The sequence below is a fragment of the Lissotriton vulgaris genome, chromosome 5 (genome assembly GCF_964263255.1).
Source record: "Lissotriton vulgaris chromosome 5, aLisVul1.2, whole genome shotgun sequence".
NCBI classification, from domain to species: Eukaryota; Metazoa; Chordata; class Amphibia; order Caudata; family Salamandridae; genus Lissotriton; species Lissotriton vulgaris.
The window spans coordinates 235,077,300-235,102,537 of record NC_141693.1 but is presented as its reverse complement, the minus strand read 5'-3'; the positions used below and the strand labels follow the sequence as shown (position 1 = coordinate 235,102,537).

The 25,238-nt window shown below is 42.1% G+C and overlaps 1 protein-coding gene across 4 annotated transcripts in view; it reads left to right on the top strand.

Moving 5' to 3' along the window:
• GRIN1 (glutamate ionotropic receptor NMDA type subunit 1) overlaps positions 1–25,238 on the top strand; it is an 851,805-nt gene that overhangs the window by 801,088 nt on the left and 25,479 nt on the right. Inside the window, exon 21 of one of the 4 annotated variants that reach the window (XM_086921247.1) lies at positions 10,854–10,883. The exons of the other annotated variants lie outside the window; for them this stretch is intronic. Coding sequence (XP_086777373.1) covers positions 10,854–10,883 — 30 coding nt within the window. The remainder of the gene's footprint in view (positions 1–10,853; positions 10,884–25,238) is intronic. 4 annotated transcript variants of the gene reach the window in all.

The window sequence follows — 25,238 nt, the reverse complement described above, 5'->3', positions numbered from 1 at the left end:
AGCCCATTTGTTAAAAAACAACAATGGGCATGTTTTTGCCAGGTTTGAATAAAGTGCACTTTTGTGATGTTGGTTTTCTTTTATCTCCTGCTTTGTACGTGTTGCATGTATGTCAAGGCCTTGCACACAAAAGCCACATTTATGGCAAGTGGGAGAGAAGAATGCTGCTGCATTCACTTAGCCTGTGTTTAAGGTACTAAATGAATTGCCAAAATGTCCCTTCTCCTGGAGGTCCTTAAATCTGCTGGCTTGACAGCTACAGAGCACAAAATAACTGGAGCATTTGTCCAAGTTCTTAGTTGTGTGGAAAGTACATGGCAATCATTTCCCTTTAAATTCTGACACTTGCTCAAACAGAACTTATGTTCTTTTAATACATTACATTAGTCCTTTATTTAGTTTTTAAGCTGGATCATGGGCAATAGGCCTTTTAAATTTGGTTCATAGATTCCAATATGAAAACTAAGCTATGCCATTTATGAAAATTTTAATTATTTTACTTTTTTATCAGTACTTTATAAACAAGCGTTCGTAAATCCAATAGCTTAGCATTAGCATAGTTTGGGTGACACCTATTGGCTTTTCCAGTGCCTATTTAGAACAAGGGGGCAGTTACTTGTAGAAGTAACTAAGTGGTGGGAGAAAGAGTAGTCCACCCATTCAAATGATATAGTGTTTCACCCTGCCTATTTTAAGTAGATTTATAAACTCACAGGTCTATGCCATATATGCTCATGGCTTATGGATGCTCTCCTAAAAACAATGATTAGCAGTTAAGAGAATCCCTGCTTAAGGATTGGAGCATACCTTAAGGACTTACTCCTATGCCGGGTCAGACGTCACTGCTGTCACTGTGTTCCTTTACATTGTATCCCTCACATCTGATCTAATATTTATGTGCTTTGTTTAGGTTGTGTTTGGACTGTTTTCACCCTGATTAATTTCCCCTCATTTATGAAACCTCTTTATGGGTGCGCATTTTTCCTTATTTATCTTCAGAGCACCCTACTGTCTCTTTATCGATCTAGCTGGCACCTAAGCAATTCATGCCCATTATAATTAGATGTGCTTTCTTGAGGTTCCATCTTTAACCCCTCATGTATGTGTGTCTTCCTACCTGTAGGTTATTTTTTAGTGGATTTTGGTTGTCTTCCAATAAGGTTTTTTGTTTATCTTTCCTAATTTAGTCCCTGCTCTTCTTCTGTTTGTTAGGGATTCTTAAACACAGTAACTGCTGAAACAAGAACCTCTGTTTCTGTTAAGGTTGTGAAGAATTAAAAAATCGATGTATGTCAGGTGGTATTCATCAGGTTCACCACTTCTGGCTGTATCCCAGATGTGAAATGTGTTGACAATTGCAGGCTTTCCCATGGTCAACCTTATATTGTTGATTAGCTCAAAAGACGAGAAACACAACAAAATTAAGAAAGACAGTTTTACAATCCTTGCTAAAAATGGCAAAACTTGAAAATCGAGTAGCTCCTCATTTCAAAATGTCTTGGCCACTTAACATATACGCCTTAAGCTGATAGCTTGCTTTTAGATCCTTGTGGTAATCCAGCCAAAAACCTTCTGACTTCAAAGTGCCTACCGAAGATATTCAGGGTGGGAATCTGGAAATTCAGGAATACTTATCGGGGGTGGCCTTGGGTCAGCCCTCAGCTGATGAAAGAGAGAAATTAGATGAGCCAATTATCTCGGAAGAACTATCAATAGCTATAGATATGACCCCTTCAGGAAGTGCCACAGGCCCAGACTTAATTCCAGGGGAATTCTATAAAAAAATTAAAAAACAGATTATGGGGTTGATGTTGGAAGTCAACCAAAGGGCACAACGGGACCAGGCTGCGCCACACTCTTGGAAAGGGGCTAATATTATTGTATTCCCAAAAAAAGGCAAACCTATCGCAGAACTAGGATCTTACCGGCCAATAACCCTGCTGAACTGCGACTTAAGATTTATTCAAAAATGTTGGCAAACAGGCTGTCAACAGTCATAGGAAAGCTAGTCTCTCCGTTCCAGCATGGATTTGTACCAGGCAGGGGGACCACAGATCACATTAGAAGGATAATCACGCTATTTGACCTTACTGGAGTGTCAGGGGACCCTACGGCGGCGATTTTTCTTGATGCAGAGAAGGCTTTCGGTAGGGTCTCCTGGCCCTTTCTGTGGGCTACCATGGAAAGGCAGGGACTGGGTAGAAATTATATTAATGCAATAGGCTGCATGTTTCAAAACCTGGAGGCTAGAATCACTGTGATGGGAGCTGTGTCGGATTCCATTAAAATTACACGTGGGTCTCGGCAAGGGTGTCCTTGCTCTCCACTTTTATTCGCATTATATATAGACCCCTTTATCAGGATAATTGTGGAGAACAACAACATCCGGGCAGTTCAAACCATGGGGGGGAGTCAAAGATCTTAGCATACGCAGACGATCTTGCTATAACAACTACCAACCCTGCGGTTGCAATAAAGGAGGTCGAAAAAGAGGCCAAAAGATTTGGCAAAGTTTCAAGCTACTTCTTGAATAGGGGGAAAACTCTGGGGCAGACTTGGTCGACAGTAGGGTCACAGGGTTGGCTAAATATCTAGAGGTGGAAATTTCCGCTAATGTGGAAGATATAGTGCAATGTAACCTGGCCTCCTTGTTACTTAAGACCAATTCCGATTTTAATAGAATGAATAGCTTACACTTGACACTGTTGGGCAGGTGTAATGTTGTCAAGATGTGGTTTCTGCCCAGAATTTTATACTTTTTTAGATCCATCCCACTGGAAGTTAACAAACCGTGGCTCTGCACCTTTAATCAAGCGATCTCTACATTTCTATGGGCTAGGAAGCACCCGCGAAGAGCTTTGAAGTACATTACCCTTCCTAAGGACCAGGGTGGGTGGTCTGTCCCAGACATTCAGATTTTCTACTGGGCTGCAAAACTCCATTTATAGGCTACTGCTTGGGGACGAGGCCCACAAGTGCTTGATGCGGCATATTGACTTTGCCTATTTTAAAAGAGTAAAGTTCAAAGTTCTGCTGGGTGCTTTTAAAATATGGTCATCAATCAGGAGAAAACCTAAATTGAATAGGATACACAGGTATACTCCCTTGCATAACAATCAACTCCTACCAGAAATCTTTCACGATAGCTATATGGATTCCTGAAGGGAGAAAGGGATTACCCATATTGGGGACCTAATAAGGGATAATGTAATTCTGACGTTTGACTCAATTAAAGAAAAATTTGGGGTGGGAACCAACTACTTTTTCAAATTTCTACAAGTTAGGGACTTTCTCTCTAAAAAGACGATTCAGGGTCGAAAAATCCCCCTGATGGAGGCGGCCTTGGGGACTAAAGAGGCATCAATCTCCAAGTTTTATACACTGCTTAGCGATACAATGGAGGATGATCTAGCTAAACATATGGACCGGTGGCAGGACAAGGTCCAAGCCGTCCTGGGGGTCTGTGAGGATTCCTTATTATTCAGCTCAACAGCAGCCGTTTCCGCTAACTTACAGGTTCAATGCTTTAAGACGTGGCTAAATCTGTATATTACTCCGGCTCGGATCTTTAAATGGCGAGGCTCTGCAGGTATTTACTGTTCTCGCTGTGGCGATCTCGCCGCTGATAGTGTGCATATGTTTGCTACGTGCCCCCGTTTGGATGAACTGATTGGAAGAATGGGTTATTATGTCAAACAGATATTAGACTGCGATATAGTGCTGTCACCACAAGTTATTTTGTTGGGGGTAAGCAATCAGGCTCTGACAGTGTCCAGAAGACTTTGCTTTTTATTATGAGGGCTGTGTTTAGGCTCTCCATAGCCACGATCTGGCTAGATAAAGAACGCCCCTCAGTTCATTGCTGGCTGGGAAAGCTGCTAGCTACATATCGCTGGGAGAAAGAGATATATAAATGCAGAGGCTTAGGAGCTAGGAAAAAAGGGGGCGACATCTGGTCTCCAATTAGCACGTGGATCAATGAATCTATGCTTTAAGGCTGCGGACAGTGGTCCTATGTGCTAGAAACAAACGATAGGGTAGAAAGCTATCGGTCACAGGATGGTCACAGGACGGATTATATTGTAATACAATTTAAGTACGATCTCCTTTGGTTCCGGGAAGAGGGTGGGTGGGTGGGGAGGGGGAAAAGGGGGATGGGATAAAAAATAACGGATTTACTATGTTTTCTGCTTGGACGGTCTGTACTATCAATTTGTGTTTATTTTGTAATGAATTATACGTTTTGGCTGATCAAATAAAGATTTTTTTCAACAACAAAAAATAATAATTAGATGTGCTTTCTTGAGGTTCCATCTTTAACCCCTCATGTATGTGTGTCTTCCTACCTGTAGGTTATTGTTTAGTGGATTTTGGTTGTCTTCCAATAAGGTTTTTTGTTTAGCTTTCCTAATTTAGTCCCTGCTCTTCTTTTGTTTGTTAGGGATTCTTAAACACAGTAACTGCTGAAACAAGAACCTCTGTTTCTGTTAAGGTTGTGAAGAATTAAAAAATCGATGTACGTCAGGTGGTATTCATCAGGTTTACCTCTTCTGGCTGTATCCCAGATGTGAAACGTGTTGACAATTGCAGGCTTTCCCATTGTCAACCTTATATTGCTGATTAGCTCAAAAGACGAGAAACACAACAAAATTAAGGAGGATAGTTTTTACAATCCTTGCTAAAAATTGCAAAACTTGAGAATCGAGTGGCTCCTGATTTCAAAATTTCTTGGCCACTTAACATAATCCAGCCAAAAACCTTCTGACTCCAAAGTGCCCACAGGGCTGTCAATTGTTCAGGTTCTGGAGGCACCTGTCCTCATAAAAGTTGATGCCTGGAGTTTGTCCCCTTTTTGCTTTGGATTACGTTAGTCAAATATTGTTCTGATGACCCTTCATCCAGTAACACTTGAGTTAACCGGGCAAACACGTTTTGGGGTAATTTATTTGCTATTTAGTCTTTAGTGTGACAAAAACTCCATTCGTTATTTTCTATGCATATGTTGTTGAGCAAAATATATGTACAATTTTTGATCTGACCTGGTAATCTCTAGTATTCCTTGTTCTTAATGGAGTTTTAACCCTTTCGCTGCGGCGGCTATTCCGCCGCAGCGCTAACGGGGCGGGGCGGCTGCGCGGCGGCCGCATGCTGGTGACAGAACCGCTCCATCACCAGCCGCGGTTGAGCTGTGCTGGTGACGGAGCGGTTCCGTCATGACCCGCCCCGCTCATTAGAACGGCCGCGCAGGCGCGAAATCAGCGCCGCGCAGGCGCAGTGGCCGGGCCATGACGGAACCGCTCTGTCATCAGCACAGCCCAACTGTAGCTGATGACGGAGCGGTTCCGTCATCAGCAGGGGAGGGGTTAATCCACTCTAAAATTATTTTCCTTCTGAATTTTGCTTGATAACTACTACGTCTCTGAATAATTTCTTATATGGAGGTTGAAGATCCCATTTAGGGTAGCATTGGATACAGGTTAGACCATTTGGAAATAGCGGAATCTGTCATTTGTACTTTAAGGGTGTAGTTTGGTTCCCCTCTCTGTTATAGAAAATGGGAAAACAATCTAATTTTCCCAGGTTTTTGCAGGGTATTCGTTTTAGGAGCCCATGCATATTAATGTTACTTAAAATATACTTACTCGTACTGCCATTCAAGTGATGCAGACAATGTTACCACACAATAGGCTGTCTGCATTGTCTCCCTTGTCCCTCAAATGACGAATTTAGATGATAAAGGGAGCGTTTCAAGTCATGGGGAAATAACTTATACACAATTGCCTCATCCCAGTTTCCATATGAGGCTGGATGTCATTTGGGCTACAGAAAGAAAATGTGGCTTATTATTAAATAAAGGAAAACAAAATATCAGTGTGACAGAGTATCCTAGATCTATAATAAACCAGCAATGTCAGTTTCAGTAAATATATTAATGACATAGAAGTGACACAAATACGTATTTGAAAAAATATTGTTATGCTTGAAGAGCTCTAAGGTCTGCTGGAACAACAAAGCCTACACTATCTCTAATCATCCTAATCAAAGTGCCTTGCCTAAATGCCTGGCTCTTACTTTATATCTGCCTTTCAATATGAGTTTTTTGTGTAATTTTGCTAATCTAGAACCCTAATCAGCTTGGGGGCATCTGACCTCAAATTACCAAGTCAGGGCATTGCTTTAATGAGATAATATTTCAGTGCGAGGACCAGAAAATATCCACTGTGATCAAAATGCCTCAGGCCTACTTTAATTACACAGACTTTGTGTTTGTTTTCTTGGGCTTCCAACATACTTTCTCAACAGAGAGCATCCCAGATATCGATCCTCTGGGAAGCCTTATTTTCCTTATCAATCAATCAGGATGTTTTCAAATCAAATAAATCTAATCACAAATTAGAATAACCAATTCGTAAATAATTGCCATCTTATTAAGTTTGCAATATTGAAATATTGCATCAAGGAAGTATTGTTCACCTATAGGGGGCAATCCATTAATATTTAGCGGTAGAGATATTCCAACTTAGGTGGAAACAATTTAGCTTCCAATATAAGACCTAGGATGGACAGATATATACATACAAGAAGGAGTGTCAACTGGCAACCCTTCTTACTCTATTATAGGTGAGAATCTCCATAGTGAGGTTATGCTGATCCTAGCTGCATTCTGCCAAAGTTAATATAGTTGCAAGTCAAATTGTCACGGAAAACACCCAAGGCTCAAGTAAATAAGCATGTGAGCCTTTGATGATTCAATCTATCATAAGACAGGGTAACTGTGCATACAAAACAACAGACCAGAGACAAATGTTAAGGAATGTTGTGCTATGCAGATTTGTAGAGAGCAGTATCCGGGAGAGTATCCTGGTGCTGAGCAGGTATGAGTCTAGACAACCTAGGGCTTAGTAGGACTTCTCGAAAAGCAAGACCTACAGGTTCTTACAGAATTTGATAAGTGAAGGGTCCGATGTGTAGGGGCAGGTCATTGCATGCTTTAGGAGCGATGTAGGGCAAGGATCTACATCTCTGGCTTTCTGCATGCATGGGGTTTGTGCAAGTAGGAGTCCAGACGAGTGGAGTTGCATAAGGTTTGTGAAAGCAGAGGCGACTGTGGAGGTATGTTTTGCCAGTGTTATGTAGTGCTTTGAAAGTGTGGGTTAGGTGAACTGGGGAGTCAGTAGAGTTCCTTCAGGTGTGGCGTGATGTGAGTGAGGCATGGGAGGTTGTGAGTGATTCTGGCCACAGACTTCTGGTGAGTTTCTTGTTGATCCCCGCATTGAGGGTGTTCCCATTGTCCAGCTTGCATGTAAACAAGGTATGAATGACAGTTTTCCAGATGTTGATTGTGAGTCATTTAAAAATCGTCCTCAGTATCTTCATGGTATGGATTCATGAGGCAGGAACGGAATTGACTTGGGTGGCCAAGTCATGTTTGCTGTCGATGATAATCAAGAGATTTTTGGCTTTGTCGGCCCTAACTGTGTTGGGGGCCAGATGGATTCCCACAGTGATGTGTTCTTGAGGGCGGCTGCGTCTCCCCTGCCCAGAGTGATGTATATGTCATCTGTGGCAGCAATTAGGGCGGTTTCCATGATGTGGTTGTGTCTGAAATGAAATTGAGCGGTGTCAAGCAGTTGGTGGTCATTGAGGTATTCGGTAAGGTGTCTGTTGATGTTTTTCTGTAAGACCTTGGCTTGGAATGGTAGAAGTGAGAATGGTCTGTAGTTGATGAGCATTGAAGGGTCCGCAGAAAGTTTCTTCAGCAATGGGAGGACAGTTGCTTGTTTCTTAGGGGTTGGTGAAATTTGCTGAGATAAATAAAAACTACATGAGATTCAGCGGAGGTCCGCCAACGGCCAGAAAATATGCACATCACATTGCCCGTACTGCAATTTAGCACCAGTAGCGCAAGCAGTGCTGAAAAATCTGCGCAAACAGCAACATGCAGTGCGCAACAGTGTCCAATCATTCTGTAGCGTGAGTAGAAAATCTACTCGAGCTACAGCAAATCTTTTTAAGAAGCAGCCCTCTGACCATACCCACTCATGACTGCCATGACTAAGGGATGCTGAATCTCGCTCATGCTCACATTTTTGAAGCCTTGTGGGGAAAAATGCACCACACGTTGATTGCCAGAATTTGGACGGAACTCTGCGTTACAAGACTAACGCGGAGTAGCAAAAGTTTGCCAATTCCATGGGCGGAATGGAACATTCCTCCCACCTTTAGAGTTTCCAAGCACCCTGGATGGTCGCAGTAGAAGTGGAGGCATTCAGAATGGGTGGGAGCCTGGCACTGATGGGATGTAGTCTCCTGGAGTAGGCGTGATGAGGGAAGGGGTCCAATGGGGCCCCTGGATATATGGACTTCATGGTGGTGGTAGTTTCTGCTGGGGTGATGATGGGCCAAGATGTTTGGATTGTTTCTTTGGATAAAACCGGGGGACAATAGGTGAGATCTTTCAGGTGTGGTTGTGGGCTGCAGTTGCTGTAAATGGCGGTGAGTGTGTTGCTGAAAAATTGAGAGAGATTGTTGTAGACGTCCTGAGTGTGTTGTTGAGTTGAAGGCAGCTGATGGTGAGGGGGAATCTTTCAAAGTGGAAATTATTTATTTGCTTCTGTAGCTGCTAGCCTCAATGTAGTCTACCAGAGTGGCACGTTTTCTGGCAAGTACATACATATACTGTCACAGACCTTTAAAAACCGTTTGGGACAAATACGTTTATAAAAAAGAAGCCCAGTCCATCAAATGGTTGAGCAAAATCTAGGCCTAAAATCTTTCCACTAGCTTTAAGGAATGCTTTGAGGACAGTAATTACCAATTACCATGTAGTTTACATTTTTCTGTCTAGGCAAATGTATCCTGCCCCACTGTGTACAGTCAGTTCCCTGCACTAGAGTGATGGTATGTTGAATATATTGTGAGGACAATGATCACTCACTATCCTTCCACACATATCAAGAGCGTATCCTTTGAAACATCATAGAGCAAAATAAAGGAACAAGCAGGAACGGAATTAGTTCAACCGAAATCAGTCCTATGGAGCAGAAATCTAACAAAAAACTCGATTTATCTTTCCAAGGTTCCAGTTATTGATTGGTCAATTAACTCATATACTCAAGAGGTTATATTGGACAAATCAATACAATCAATTAAAAAAAACTCATTACCTCCATGGTCAAAGATGAACATATGTAGGAATATCTTGGCAATGTATAATAAAAAATGTATGTCCTCAATTGATTAAAAAGCATTCCATGGGTATTTTGCATTACAATCACTGGTGTGTAACACAAAATCATCAAGATGTGTCTGTTATGTCAGAATGGTCTATTCTAGCTACGTAATCAGATGAACAGTACACGTTTTGGATAGAGATAAATACAAATTCACGAAATCACTTGCATAATATTGTTCTTGCCAAGCCTGAAGAGGGACTATATGAACACATAAGAAGATTTATGCTGGATTGAACCTATATTCCACAAGAAATACTCAGATTAAGTCATCATTTGGTCTGTAATTAGCTCGTTCAATAGCTGTTAAAAAAAAGTACATACCAAGTAAAACACATGTTCATGCATAGCAACAACTACTGCAGAAAGCAGAAACTAGAATTTGAAACGTTTACCCACAAAAATGAAACACATCTTGATTGTTCAAATTTCCCATAAACCCTGGAGACAACAGACATAGTGGAAAGCGAGTTTCAAGGATGGAAGTTCAATCGTATGTTGTAATATAGCCTTAAAATGGACTGGAAATTATAAGCTTGTTTCAGTGTGTCATCACTAGATGTTTTTTACTTTTGGAATTATAGGCAACATAATGAACTCTACGGCCTTAATGAGTGCATTCAGTCATAATAGTCCCAAGTGGAACTACCTGTACATACCTCACAGTTATTATCTCTTTGATCAACTTCCGTTTTTCTAACCTGTGAAGAAGGAGCAACATTGTGATTATCTTAGTGGTATTAAGTAAAACCTTTGGCTTGTTCACCCTTGCCAGGAGTTTATCTGTTCAATTATTATGGAAATAATCTGTGTTTTCAAGAATCATTTTTGGAAACCACAGTGTCCAAAAAAGGCCATAATAAGTTCTCTCTTTAACTCTCAACAGGTTTAACGGAAATGATCAAGACATTTTGCAAAAGCAAGCACTTAGGGAAATAAGATGATGTAGAAATAGAAGAAACTGAATTCTATTTAAGGCGGTTTACCAGATAAATAATGAGTCAAACTATATAGTCTGATAATTGGAGTTTTATTTACTTGAGCCATGACCCCTTTTCATTCCTTTCATAGAGAAGAAAGAGTGGGAAGAGATTGGAATTTGTGCTCGTGCTATACAAAACTTTATAAATAAATAAATAAAATGCCAATTACCTTAGAATTATTTTTATAACTATCAACCGGAGTTGATCCAATCACTATGCTCACATCACACAATGGACTTTGAGAGCTTATAACAAGATACAATCAGATCACGCCCCACTGCTGCAGAAGACAAAATCTAATTTGTGACATGGAAAGACAAAGAGGTCTTAGTTAGGCTTTCATTATTCTGAACAATTTGCACTTTTAAAACAATAAATTTGAATACCTTTTTGCTGACTACTGGCTTCTTACTTCTGGCTATAGTAAACATTAGTGAAGCCATTTGTGAGCCAGGTGTAAAATTAGAAATTTACAATTTTTTTAGATTCTTAGGCTTTGCAGCTGAATCTGAAAATTCAAGGAGTCCTTAATCCACTCCGTAATCATCTAGACCATTGTTATGTGGTGGTGCACTGGACTTTAAATTTCTTATTCTTTAACAGTGACCCTTTGTCCTTTTCATATTTTTTTCCCTAGGACGAACACACTTCTGATTGTGTTGAAGAGGTAAGGACAAGCCGATATCAACATCCTCCACCCCGTCATGTGCAATAGGAATGGGTTTCAGTTCCTCTGCAATTTTATTAAAGCAGGGGGAGCATGTAACACATTCTTGCTCAACTTCTCAATTGATGAACTAGAGATGTAATTGGAGTTAAGTATTTCAACCAGAACAGAGCTTCCAGGAGGTGTCACAGATTTCCTAGTAATTGGACCACGAGTCTCAACATCTCCACTTTTGGGAGCCGTAACCCCACAAGTTTTCAAGGTTAGGCACATATGAAAACTATTGTTGTTAATAGTCACATTCATCGCCTCAAATGTAGAAGCAATTCATTCAGTATAGCTCAATGTTTTTAAGTATGTAAGTAGTGTGCCTCATGTAAACTCACAAGTGAGGTAAAGACAAATGCTTAGCATCCAAAATGGCAAGGGTGAACAAGGATCTGTTCTAAATAAAGGACTTTTCATCTGCAGCGTGATTATTCATATTAGAAAATAGGACTTAGCATGACCTGAGGAGTTTCTGCTACAGAGGACTATTTTACATGAATGCGAGAGCAGATCTAATTTATCTCTGGAATCAATTGAGAGAATATTCCCCAAACACCCACAAAATCATGTGTCTGAGAAAGTCTAGAGTCAATAGGCCTAAAATCATTCTGCTGGTCAAACCCTCCTGGGAGAAATCATTTGTCTCGAAGTATTCACAATCAGTGCTCAAATCAAAAATAATTCAGGATTCCTAAGCCCCTAGATAAGCACACTTCTCCCACTATGCATAGTTGCATGTTAAGGCCTTAGTTTCACCACAGAGGAATTTTGGAATGTTCCTGTTTACTTAGCAGTCGACATGGAAAAGTAAGTCAAGCTAGAATAAATGATATTCGCAGGAAGAGAAACTCCAACTTCAAAGTCAAAAACGTTAATCTTACATAATCTTTTCTAATGATTTCATCTGTATTGTACATCTCATAAAATTTGGTAGGAACAAAGACATACTAATTTCCCGTTTCCAGCTCCTCTGTCAGCAATTTCTCCTTTTTTTCGTTAGCTTGCCACACAAATCGAGAGACAGAGGTTCTGCACTGAGTCCTTAGACTGGAGACTGAAAACCTTAGAAACAACATGCTAAGCCCCTTTTGCATGCTCCAGCGATGCATTCCGTCAGCGAAGCAGCGTCCAAACAGTGGTATGAATTACAGTGGCCCAATGATAGTCAATACAGAAAGTGATTTTAGCAGCTCAATATAGGTATATTGAAACATATTGTATGTCATTCCTCAAATAAGGGGCCAAACTGAGTCAATCAGAATGAAGACACTGGTATCAGTACTTCTCTTGATGCATTTCCAAGGCCCTGTTGTCAAACTGATTGCACCACTAATACAATTCACCCAAATAATACTTCTCAGTTATGGGGACAGATCGGGATGTCCCAATCATGAAACTTTGCGCTGAGTCTAGTTCTTAGTGGGTGCACACACAGAATCAATGATAACATCTGCACAAATATAGCCAGCAACTCAGCAATAAAGGTAAGTCCACTGACATGCCCTGTTAGTGTTTAAATAAGGGGCTGATTTTCAATTGATCCATTTGAATAGAGAATATAAAATCTTATCAAAGTAATCTAGAGGTGATTTTCTAAGGCCATAGCGACTCCTGTCACCCCATGTGTGCATGCGCAGTACCTTCCAAGTCACAATGCACCTAGGAGAACCATTCCTTCTTTGGGGAATTATTGATATAACATCTAAGTGGGAGTTTTCCCGCTCTTCTACAACCATAATATAATCATGTGCAACCCCATGCTGTGGTGTCATAATTATCGCTATGTTACTGTACCTGCTATTTTGGGATATTTAATTTTACCTTTCAGTGCTGGGATGTAAACTACCTTGCATGAGAGGCTCATTCAGTAGTTCACCAGCTCAATAAAATCGAAATTAAGCTTAGATTCCAGGAACATTTCCCAATGGATATTTTGCTCCTGGCATCTAACTTGAATTTCTTTTTTGAAACAATTATAGCAATATTAATCTTCAACCTTCTTGATCAGTAGGTACATGCCTTCAGTAAGCAATCCCTTCCTGGTGATTAGGTTGCAATAAATATCTATTTGAATGCGTACTCGCTGGTGCACCACTTCATTAGGAGCACAGATATATTCACCTATTTTAGTTGTTCTTAATGCTTGTATCCTGTATAACTGTAATTTGCTTTATTACACTTTCATGTATTTTTTCTTTTGTAACAATCTTGTATTCAATTGGGGCGTTTCTAACTCCACGCAGTATTTTAAATATATGTTTAAAGGTCGATTATAAAATGTACATAATAAATCTTTATTTCTGTTTTATGTATCTCTACTATAGCACCTTAAAGTGTGTAGTACAAAATCCCTAGATGTTCCTATCCAGAGTGCCTTATTCTGCCATAACTTCAACTGAGAGTAATTAACGTCCATCTGTTAGCTTCCAATTGTTCACTTATATTTTGAAATGTTAGACCCAAGTTAAGTGACTTTACATTTTTATGGGGTCATACTCGTACTCTATAGATACAACATTCCTTGTCTTTATACGTCTTTCTGTATTCCTTCTATATCAAGTGCACAGTTAAATGCATTCCCAATTTTTGTTTTAATGGAGCATGCCACAACAAAGCTATGGATGCCCTCTCCGGTGGCCATTTAATTCAAAGCCAAATTTTAATGTTACTAACAACTACATCTGCACCACTCCACTTTTAACTTTCCACCAGTAACATACTGCACCTTCGCCCTTTGCCCTCCACGTCACATAACCAATTTTATATCTGCAGCAAAGTCTTCATTTTGAAGAGAAACTTTACCGGTTTATGTATTTATTTATTCGGTTATGCAATAGCATATGCTTTACTGAAGCCAAAGTTGGTCCAGTAATCAGCATCACCTTTGTCCACTTCACTTTGAACAACAACTAATTGTTGTGATATGGTTTATTACGAACCCATGCCCGTGTCTATTTAATTACCCACTGTGTTGCACATTCCCTTATCACTTATTCCTGTATTTTGCTAGGTATTTCAAGTAAAGCTTTGGAGGTAGTAATTACTGTATTACACTTTTTTAATATTGGTACAAGTCCAGACCTTCTCGAATATTCTGCCTTCATATGTCTCCAGTAATTCAAAATATGTATTTATTAATTTATACCTTTATATATTTAGTTGGCTATGAATTTATTTATTTATGTTAGCCCTTGATATAGTGTGAGCAAGACTCCGACCATAGGGTGGAAGAGTGATTTACAACATTGTACAACAGTACCTGTTAAAGATGGTATCGTGTAAATGCTGTTGAGAGAAACCTAATGCATTGAGAGAGGCATATATATTCTACACTTTGAAGGAAGGGATGTAGATTGCATCAGGTCTCTAGAAAACTGTTGTTTCAGGTCGCTCTTGAACATAGAGATTGCTTTGGCCCATCTTGTATGTGCCACAAGTGCGTTCCTTATCTTTGTCTGCTTTCCAGAGAAAATGATTGTTGAGGTGGGTGTCTTTCTGAATCTGGATGCATCTACCTTGAGACAATAGTACCTGCAAGTGACTTTACTAGCATTTTAGAACTTTAGAATTATATCATTTGCAGCATTTTCCTCATGAACCCATTTTCATCCTAACATGACCAAAGCAACTGCTTTTCATCAAGTGCAGACAGGTACATATGTTTTCTTCTATTCCAGTTTCTTTTCGTGTTCGGATTGCAAGCAAAAACATTTTAGTCTACGTTTAGGTTAATTTGCATTTGTTCAGACTTTCCGGATGTTCAGCAATCTTTATCAGTTCAATTTTTTTTTCTACTACCTTGGTGATGGTGTTCTCCATGGAACTGTTTAAGTTTAATTAAACAATGGACTCACTTGGGGTGTGTATTTTGAACAGTCTACCCTTTAAACTGTAGCATAAGTTATATCTTAAAAAAATTGAACCAGAACCGAAAATCATATCTCTTCTAACTGATTCCTCGTTTTCAGCTGTGCAGGCAATTGTTTAGTAATTACACTCCCTAGAGACGCGCTGCATTGATCAGAAGAAATAGTCTCTCCATTTGTCTATCTAGATACTCAGTAAGGGTTCCACTGTCTTCAACTTAAGTTAATCTTTCCCACCGTCATTATTTTATAGACAGGTTTATGCGCCATTGGAACGCCGAGGTTCTCTATAAGAGTGACAGGGGCATAATAAGTGACTTGGCATTGTTGTTCCAGAGCCTGTGATACCAGGCTTGAACGTTTTTCAGAACAGGGGTATTCATTCTCTTATAACAAGGATTGTTAATCGATGGCCAATTCCATATTTCCTACTTATGAGACTCTCCTATAATCCCTTCAATTTTTGTTGAGCTAGCTTATGCACTGATATATTTGTCAGTCTGTCAGTGTTGGATAATTAATGACTGTGTGAGTAATCCAGGTATCTTTGACTAGTGAATTTGTCTACTATCATTATTGCTCCAGCTTTTGCTATGAGTGAATCACACAATTACAATGCTATATTCATCCTCGACTCCTTGAATTAAAATTGATTTGCTGATACACTTATGAACTATCTGAATGTTTCAGTACATCTGTGTTTACCTTTCACTTTTTAAGAAAGAGACCAAAGTTCCCCTCATCCCTATTTGTTTGTGGTCAGCATTTGCGGGGTTATCTCAATGGGAATAAGTAAGTATCTATGGCATTTTATGCCTGACTGCCTGCCTGATCTTGAGCACCATCTCTATTAAGGTGGGCCTGTTCCTGCAGAAAATAAGGGTATTAAGGCTCAGGACAACCACTCCACTGGAGCACGTTTGGCCTATTTTTCTATATCATATATGTTTAAATGTTACAGAGCAAGTAGAAGGCAGGTTTCCTTTGTCCTCCTAGAAAGAGATCAAATATGCACCAAAGAAACTGTAATGATAATATATCCTAAGCCCCTAGATATTGATCCCGAAATGCCATTCACAAATGATTGAAGTTTGACAAGACAGCATTTTATTGCATGCATTTAAAACGCTGTGATTTTACATTTTGGCCGAATCCATAAAAACTACACTACAGTACTAATAACACCCCCTATTATTGACCTATATGATCGCCCGCTAATGAATTCATTACTTCGGGTTGTGTGCTTAAAGCTGTGTTGAGCAATCGTAAGAAAAAGATCTTTGACTTCTGCGTGAACTAGAACATTTCTCTGTAGTCTTCCTCCTCCAACCATAGAAGAAAGGGAACTTTACAGTAGAGTTATTAACTTTTAAAGAAATGCATGCTACTCGGTTATGTTGCCAGTCAGGAGGATATATCCGAGCACTCTAGCTACGTCTGAATCCAATACATTGCTCTTTGCATGCATTTTAGATCCACTGTCTCTTGAACTGTGTAAATTGCTTTCGGTGTCATTCTAAATAAGTCACTCGGAGGCAGATCGGCGTAGCAGGGCCACAGAGTTCACCGAGCGCTGCCTGAAAAGGATGCCTATGTGCAGTTTCAGTAACATCATCTTCGTAATTATTTTAACAAGATGTTTTAATTGCATTCTCTGCCTCCCACATTCTTATCTTTGGCTCATAACATGTTCAAAATAAAGGATGACTCAGGGGATTAAACAGAGTACGAGGCAAGGAACAACCTTAAAGATGGGTATCGTAGTAGTTCCTTCTTCGCAGATTACCTAGTCATGCCGACCACACCTAGCTGCACATTGCTTGTTTGGCTTTGGCTTTCACTAGTCATCTACTTTCGGTCAGGACTGATCCGTGGTTAAATGCTTCAGTAATATATGGGGGCACTAAAGTGATAAAGTATTTAGACGTCCCTGAAGCTGAAAGGCATTCTAATGTATTCTTATTTAACGCCCTTTCATTGTTACATGACGTGATGGTAACCTTAAATGAAAGCAACAGTAGACATGAAGCATACACTACAAGAAGCATGGCCTATTAGCATTTTTAATGTTGCTCATGCTATGCTCATGCCTACTCTAACAAACAGTTAGAGTTACTTTAAAATCTAGTGCCCATTGAGTGCACGAAATGAGCATTACATAGGTTTAAAGGGATGTGCACGTAAGAAACTTTGCATCCGCGGACTTGACGGGCATTCTCAGTCTGTTGGAACTGGACAACGAGTGGGGGGCAGTAGTCCTCGGTTGACACAAATTGGCTCTCTGGACAGTCATTGACTATAGGCAAAACTCACATTGAGACACATTTAACTAATGTGCAGTCATTTACAGATATTCTGTCTTTGTTGGATTGGTTACTTGAGTCCCTAATTGTTCTCTAGCCTTGTGAATCGTAAGTCCTGCGACCAAAGGGAAAGTACCAGAGCAGGAGACCCTCAGGATGAAGCAGAGTGCCGTCATACACTGAGCTCAGTGTATAGGACGTTACAGTCCTCAGGAGGACAGAGACATTACAGTAGGATTTCCAGTACAAAAAGATACCGACCTAAGCTTTGGGTGTTTCATCAGATAGTCTGATGTTGTCAAAGCTGTTCCGATCAGTAACACGCCTACTGCAGTGTTAATCTAGCACAAATTATTTGAATAGCCTTAACATAACCTCAGGGAAAATATGTAGACACTCAAAACACATGAAGCTAACAGGGCTGGAAACCATGCTCACACTTCTGCCTGTGGATTCCCCCCCTTTTGAATACTTTTGAATACCCCCTGCGCCAGCATTTTGTGGAAATTCTTTCCTAGCTCTCCCACGTCGTCGAGGACGTCATAATAGTACGGCTCCGCTCGCGACTTTCAATGAAGTCATCGGAGCCATAAGAAGACCTCGTCGGCGTGCTGACGTCTGTTCCCTTTTTTCTGCGCCGTAGACGTGTAACGGTTTTTCTAGGGACTCTCCTTTTTCTGTGATTATTCATTTGTTTCCTTGAAGATTTCTAATGGCTACTTCTAGGAAGTCCAGATTTAATCCCTGCAGGGAGTATGGTGGTCACATGTCGATCACTTATCCCCATGAATATTGCCTTTGGTGCTTGTCTTCTGATCATGACGTCGATGAGTGTCGAAGCTCAAGAAGATGAATCCTACAGCCATTAAAGAACATGAGGCTCTCACACTTTGAAGTCAAGAACATACAAGAAGTCGAAAAAGAGACATGTTCTCAGCGCCGTTCATCGAAGAACAAGGCTTCGTGGTCGCCTTCTCCAGCTAAGCAGCTTCGACGGCAAGACTTTGTAACTCCATCTCCACGGGCGACGCCGGCTCAATCTCCGGCTCCGCGGTCACCGGCGTTGAAGGGCCCTTCTACACCTGAAGGTTGTCTGGCTCCCAGTAAGTCTCCTGACGCCCAGGGTGTCGTCTCCAGTTCGTGTGGCTTCACATGTTCGGGTACCGTCTTCTCCGGCTCTGCAGGTTCCAGATCAGCCACAGGTGATTCAGGAAGGTGCAGATCCATATCCTCCCTTTCCTGTCCCTGGAACAGACCTTACACATTTTTTAAACGCGATGTTTAGCATGTTTGCCAGGGCTTTTCATCCATCTGGTGCGCCTTCGGGCCTGTGGATCCTTTGGAATTTAATTTGGGTATACCTCACCAGTATGCCCAGGCGCCCTTCGTGCTATTCTTGCAGACGACTACGGCTTGGCATTTTCTGGTGCCGAGGTCCTCCACTACGGCTCCTTGGACTCCTTTGGCTGTCGAGTCTGCGCCGCCCCGGATTCAATCGACACCGAAATTTGAAGCTGAAGGTCCTCCATCGACGCCAATGCCTTCGTCACTGGCACCATGTCTGGCGCTGCCGATTCTGAAGTAGCGCTCTAGAAGGGATGCACAGAGGCCCATTGAAGAGGAGGAATTTTGATAGGAACAGGAGGAAGGAGAGATTGTTGAATCTGTGGAGGAGTTTGAAGGAGGCCAGTGGATTGGATACTTCTCTGAGTATGAACTCTCATCTCCAAAGGTTGAGGTATTGCAGGATTTTGCTCCTTATCATGTTGTAATAAGGAAGGCAGCTGACTTGCTTGATCTGCAGTTACCTACAGCTGAGGTAAAATCTAACATCTTGACTAAGGTTCTTAATACATCTTCGGCAGTTTCTAAATCTCGTCTACCCTTCAATGAGGCTTTAACAGAGCCTATTTTAGAAGTCTGGCAGAAACCCTTGACTTGTTCTGCAGTTTTTTGGTCCATTGGAAAAAGTACAGACCTACTCCTGGGGAGCCGGCGTTTCTGTCTTCACATCACCTGAAAGCTTGGTGGTCCAGGCTTCTTGGTCAAAGCAATCTTCTGGTTAATTTCCTAATATACCAGGTGATAGGGATTCTAAAAAATATGGCGCAAGTGGCAAAGAAGGTATTTTCTTCTGCGAGTATGGCACTTAAGTCCACTAATGCTGCATGTCTTCTTGGGAGGTATATTCATGCTCTGATGGACTCAGTAAAGCAGTTAGCTCCAAAGTTGCCTGAAGATGACAGGAATAATTTCCTAGAGGCCCTTTCTGATTCACAGGCTGCTGCCCATCAAGTGATACAATCCGGTCTGGACACTGCTGACTCTGTGGCTCGTGTAATGAGGTCTTCTGTATCAACAAGAAGACAAACTTGGCTCAGGTCACCCGGAGTTTCTCCTGATGTTCAGGCAACTCTGCTGGATTTGCCCTTTGATGGGTAGAGACTGTTTGGCACTAAAGCTGACTCTGCCTTGCAACGCTTTAAGGATAGCAGAGTGACTCTAACATCTCTGGGCCTTCAAACACAGTCTAGAGGATACGGCCACAAGCAATATTGTGGATTTGGAAGGGCTCCTTCCTTTTGTGGCCGCCAACAGTCTCAACAGAGCCAACAGCAGAATCCTTTGTACAAATCGTACAGGGGTAAAAATAGAGGACATCTTAGGGGAGCCGCCCAGCAGTAGTGCCCTCTTCCTCTTCTTCCCCCCTGCCACCGTTGGTGCCTCAGGAAAGCAGTTCTAGCGGGTTGGGTGTCTCACTTTCTACAAGTTTGGAAATCGATTACTTCAGACTGTTGGGTTTTAAATCTTGTAGAGAATGGGTACTCCCTCCCTTTTTTAGAGTTTCCTCCTCCTTACCCTCCTCACCAGGGTTGGTGTTCAGAGAACCACTTACTGCTCAGAAAGGTGTGATAGAGGTGGTTCCAGAGCAGGAGAGGGGTCAGGGGTACTACTCCTGGTATTTTCTGATCCACAAAAAGGGCGGTCGATTGAGGCCGATCTTGGACCGCAGGATTTTGAATCTTTACGTCAGGCAGGAAAAGTTCAAAATGTTAACCTTAGCTCAGTTTCTTCTTGCACTGCAACAGGAAGACTGGATGGTGTCCATCAATCTGCAGGATGCGTATTGTCATCTTCCCATCCTGAAGTCGCATCGGAAGTATCTCCGGTTCACGGTGGGGTCGCAACATTACCAGTTTGCGATTCTTCCGTTTGGTTTGACTTCCGCTCCTCGGGTCTTCACAAAGGTGATGGTGGTGGTAGCAGCACATCTCAGAAGTTCAGGGGTTCCTGTTTTCCCCTATCTGGACGACTGGCTTTTGAAAGCCAAGTCTCCGGAGATGGTGTTGCGCCACTTGCAAGTGACAACGTATCTGTTGTTCAAATTGGGTTTCTCGATAAATGTACCCAAATCTCACCTGGTGCCTTCTCAGAGCAGTCTGTTCATAGGGTTAATACTGGACACTGCTGTGATTTGGGCATTTCCGCCTCCGCAGAGGATTCTCGACATTCAGGAGATGATTCCTTTATTTCACAATGGAGCCGTGGTTCCAGTCCTGAAGGTTCTACATCTGCTCGGTCTGTTTGCTTCCTGCATACTTTTGGTCAGTCATGCATTCTGGCATATGAGGGTACTCCAGTGCTGCCTCCGAAGGCAGTGGTATCAACACAACGGAGATCTCGGGAAGAAGGTCAGAATCTCCAGAGACGCTGCAGCGGAACTGACTTGGTGGAGTGTGTAGGGCAACCTGTCTGAAGGAAAGCCCTTTCAGCCTCCTCTGCAGGTGGCCCCAGTGATCATGGATGCCCCCACTCTAGGGTGGGTGCTCATCTGTGGGATCTTGAGTTCAAAGGTCTTTGGTCTCCAGAGGAAAGGTTGCTTCACATCTACCTTCTGGAATTGTGGGCGATACGTTCAGCACTAAAGGCTTTCCTTCCTTCCCTTTGCAGTTAGCCAGTTCAGGTCCTGATGGACAACACTACCGTGATGTGGTAACAAACAGGGAGGAGTGGGGTCGTATTGTCTCTGTTAAGAGGCTCTGCAACTCTGGTCCTGGTCTCAGGTCCATCAGATTTGTGTGTTAGCAGATCATCTAGCCTGTGTGCTGAATGTTCGTGCGGACAGTAACAGTCAGCATTACTCGGCCGATCATGAGTGGAGGCTTTATCCGGAGGTGGTCCATCACATCTTTGAGATGTGGGGATCTCCTTGGTTGGACCTATTTGCCACTCACGAGAACGCGCACTGCCCTTGTTCTGCAGTCTCCAGTATCCGATGTAGGGAGCACTGGGGGACACGTTTCAGTTGGAATGCAGTTTGCTGCTCCTTTACGCGTTTTCCCATACCCTTGATTCCTCGGGTTCTGAGGAAGATTCACCAAGACCGGGCCCAAGTCATATTTTTGTTCACCTGGGATTCGCCAACAAGGGTGTGGTATACAGATCTTCTTCACCTCTCATCGTACCCTTCACTCTGTCTCCCTTTCAGGGTAGACCTCCTCTTGCAGTCACAGGGGCAGGTTCTACACCCCCACCTCCAGAGCCTACACCTTCTTGCCTAGAGATTGAACAAGGCAACCTGAGTTCCTTCTCCCTTCTGCGGAATGTGGTGGATGTTATTTTATCATCCAGGTGATACTCCACTAAGTCTATTTACTCCTCCAGATGGTCCAGATTTGTTAAATGGTGTGGAGAGAGGTCCATTGATCCTTTGAAAGCCTGTTTGTCTAATATTCTAGAGTTTTCTCTTTCTTTGGCCCAGCAAGGTTGTGCTGTGGCTACAGTAAAGGGATATTTGTGTGCTTTGTCGGATTGTCTATGTTTGCCAGATCAGCCGTCTTTATTCAAGTCCCCCATTGCTATGAGGTTAATTAAGGGCCTTACTAATAGGTTTCCTACCACTCCTTTCATTATGCCTCAGTGGGATTTAAATCTTGTCCTTACCATTTTAATGGGTGCTCCTTTTGAGCCTCTTTATAGTTGCCCATTAAGGCTTCTCTCTTTCAAGTCGGTTTTCTTGATTGCCATTACCTCGGCTAGGAGGGTAATTGAACTTCAGGCTCTTAGTTCTCAACCTCCTTTCTTTACCATTCATGCAGATAAGTTGGTTCATAGGACCAGGGCTGCTCTTTTTCCTAAGGTGGTTACTCCTTTCCATATAGGACAGTCCATTACCTTACCTACCATCTTTCCTCCCGCTCACCCTTCCAAGGAGGAGGAGAGACTTCATCGTTTACAGCCCAAGAGAGCTGTCAGCTTTTATTTGGACAGAACAAGAGATTTGAGACTCGATGATCAGCTCTTTGTGGGCTACGTTGGGAAGATGAAAGGCAAGGCTGTGCACAAGCGGACTCTCTCCAGGTGGATCATCTTGTGAATCAAGATTTGCTAAGCCTTGGCCAAGAAGGACCCTCCTGAAGGTATCGGAGCTCATTCCACCAGAGCTAAGTCTTCTTCTGATTTGGCTAGAGGTGTTTCTATTATTGCTATTTGTAAAGCTGCAACTTGGGCATCCATCCATACTTTTACCAAGCATTTACTACTTGGATTCGGAGGTTAGGAGGGGTGGCCATATTGCTCGATCTGTTTTGCAAGATTTTTTGGTCTAGTCAGGTGGACACCCTCCTTGGGGAGCGATACGGCTTGGGGATTCTATTCAAAAGGTGAGGAATCCACAGGCAGAAGTATCCATCAAAAGAACAAGTTACTTACCTTCTGTAATATTTTTCTGGTGGATACAGTATCTGCCTGTGGATTCCTCACTGTCCCACCCGCCTCCCCGTTGTCCACCTGTTTCTACCAACAGATGCTTTTACTGTTCAACATGAGTATTTTTTAATGTCCTAATCATGCTTATGTTTTAATAGTGGGAAATGCTTGGTCTGTTGCTTTTTCTCCATGCCCTTATTGGTTATGCATTTGTATCTATGAACTTAGTATACTATGTATACATGTGAAAATGTGTCGGTCCGCCCGTTTTCCTCAGTGGCACAGAAAAAATGGGTGGAACTGACGTCAGCACGCCGACGAGATTTTCGAATGGCTCCGATGACGTCATTGGTAGTCGCAAGCGGAGCCGTGCTATTATGACGTCCTCGTTGACGTGGGAGAGCTAGGAAAGAACTTCAGCGGAATGCTGGCGCAGGGGGCTTTCAGAAGGTAAGGAATCCACCGTCAGATACTGTATCCACCAGAAAAAGCAATGCCGAAGGTAAGTAACTTGTTCATCAAGGCTGGAAGGGCAGGCTATCTACTACAAAAGTCAAGCCTGTCATTTTATATACACAAAATACTTACCCACGATGAAATCACTTATGACCATTAGTTACAGTAGACCAAGGGTCTACAACCTTTTCTATAATGAGAACTACTTGCATTAAACAAAAATTATCCTGAGCTGCTAATGTTGCTATAGTGACCACATCAGACAAGATTACATTAGTGCCTATTCTATGCAAGATTACAAGCAGTGTTCACCTCAGTGAATCAGGGATTCTTGGCAGCAGTCACGTACAAAGTGCATTATAAATGTGGAATACCTCTACATGTATAATACATAACTGCCATAGTTACAATGCCCCTGGCACCAAATTATTGTTATTAGTATTGGGTCTCCAGTGTCACATAATCTACCTTTCAAATATCTGTTTTAAATATATTTTTGGATATCAGCCTTTATTGGCAAAAATCGAGTTATTATCTCTGAAACTACACATATTTTTGTCTTGAATACACACTCTTCAATTTTGGTATACATACCAAAGCAACCAGCATTCAGGAGAGCTACTTACAGGTAACTGGAGAACTATCCATTGCTCATAATCTACTCATTGGAGAAGCCTGCTATAGACCAAAGTTAAAATACATCATATTTGTATTTTTCATTTTCTTGAGCACTTCAAGCAGAAATGATGCATAGAGGTCATATCAAACAGTATATAAGAAAGTAATACTTTGAAAACTGTAGCTTCATCGCTTATATTATGCACAGAATCAGGGCCAGCTTTGTTCTTCAGACCAGCCACCTGTCAACACTCCAACTTTGCAAAGGGAACAACATCTCTCAATAAAAGATAAACCCTTAAAAAATGATCAGCATGGCCAAAACATTACCTTTACACAGTGGCCTGCCTCTGGAAGTAAGAGAACAACCAGATCCTGAAATGCACCAGGGTGTCCAACATACCCATGCACTAAAACAACTATAAAAGTATGTTTAGTGTTCGAAATGGGGTTTCTGGTTGGATAGGGTATGCACCGAAGCGAGGCAGAACCCACCATTTTAGTCTAGGTAAGGGAGTTACACGCCGAAGATAACCCCTGCTCACACCTGTGGTATCTTGGTAGAGCAGTCAGGCTTATCCCAGAGACAATGTGTAAAGTGTTTGCGCAACACATAAACAAACCAGTGATACAATATCCGTTGTATTATTCATTAAAACATTAGACCACAATCACATAAATCACTGTGCCACTAGGCACTTGTCATGACATCACATAGATTACACAAATCATTTTGCCAATCCGGCAATTGTCATATCATCAGGAGTGGACTACAGTAAATACTTGAAGAGTACACACATCCTAGTAGTATCATTACTGGCAGTGTAACACCTCATATATATTCACATTAGGGCTTAAACTGCAAGGTATGACACAGGGATCATAAGCAGGCCATGAAATATGAGGATCACCAGCATACCCATTACCATGGGTTTCTACAATGCAAAGAGTGGCACCTGTGCTCTTATTACAGGTGACACGGTAACCTTATACCTCCTACATAGGCTTCTGGGCCACCTGCCCGCCTATGCCAGGGACTACTGTACTTCCTGGGTACTTCCACTGCCTCCAGGATTTGAGGGCCTCCATTGAGGTTCCACCCCTCACAAGTATCCCCAGCAAAGACAGCTGCCCTCTATCCCGCAGAGCAGCTGCTGAGGATGAAAATGTTGGTGGCTCACACAGCGCTCCGGTGGGACCCTCTCCTGGGCCGAGAAGGTACGGAACAAAAGTCTCCCTTGGGCCAGGGTCATCAGCCCTGGCTTTATGACCCGCTGCTGCCCGCAACCACGCAGTGCAGCTGCTTATTTCCGTGCAAGGGGTAGCGGCCAGCAGAGCACGGAGCGAAGTCTCCG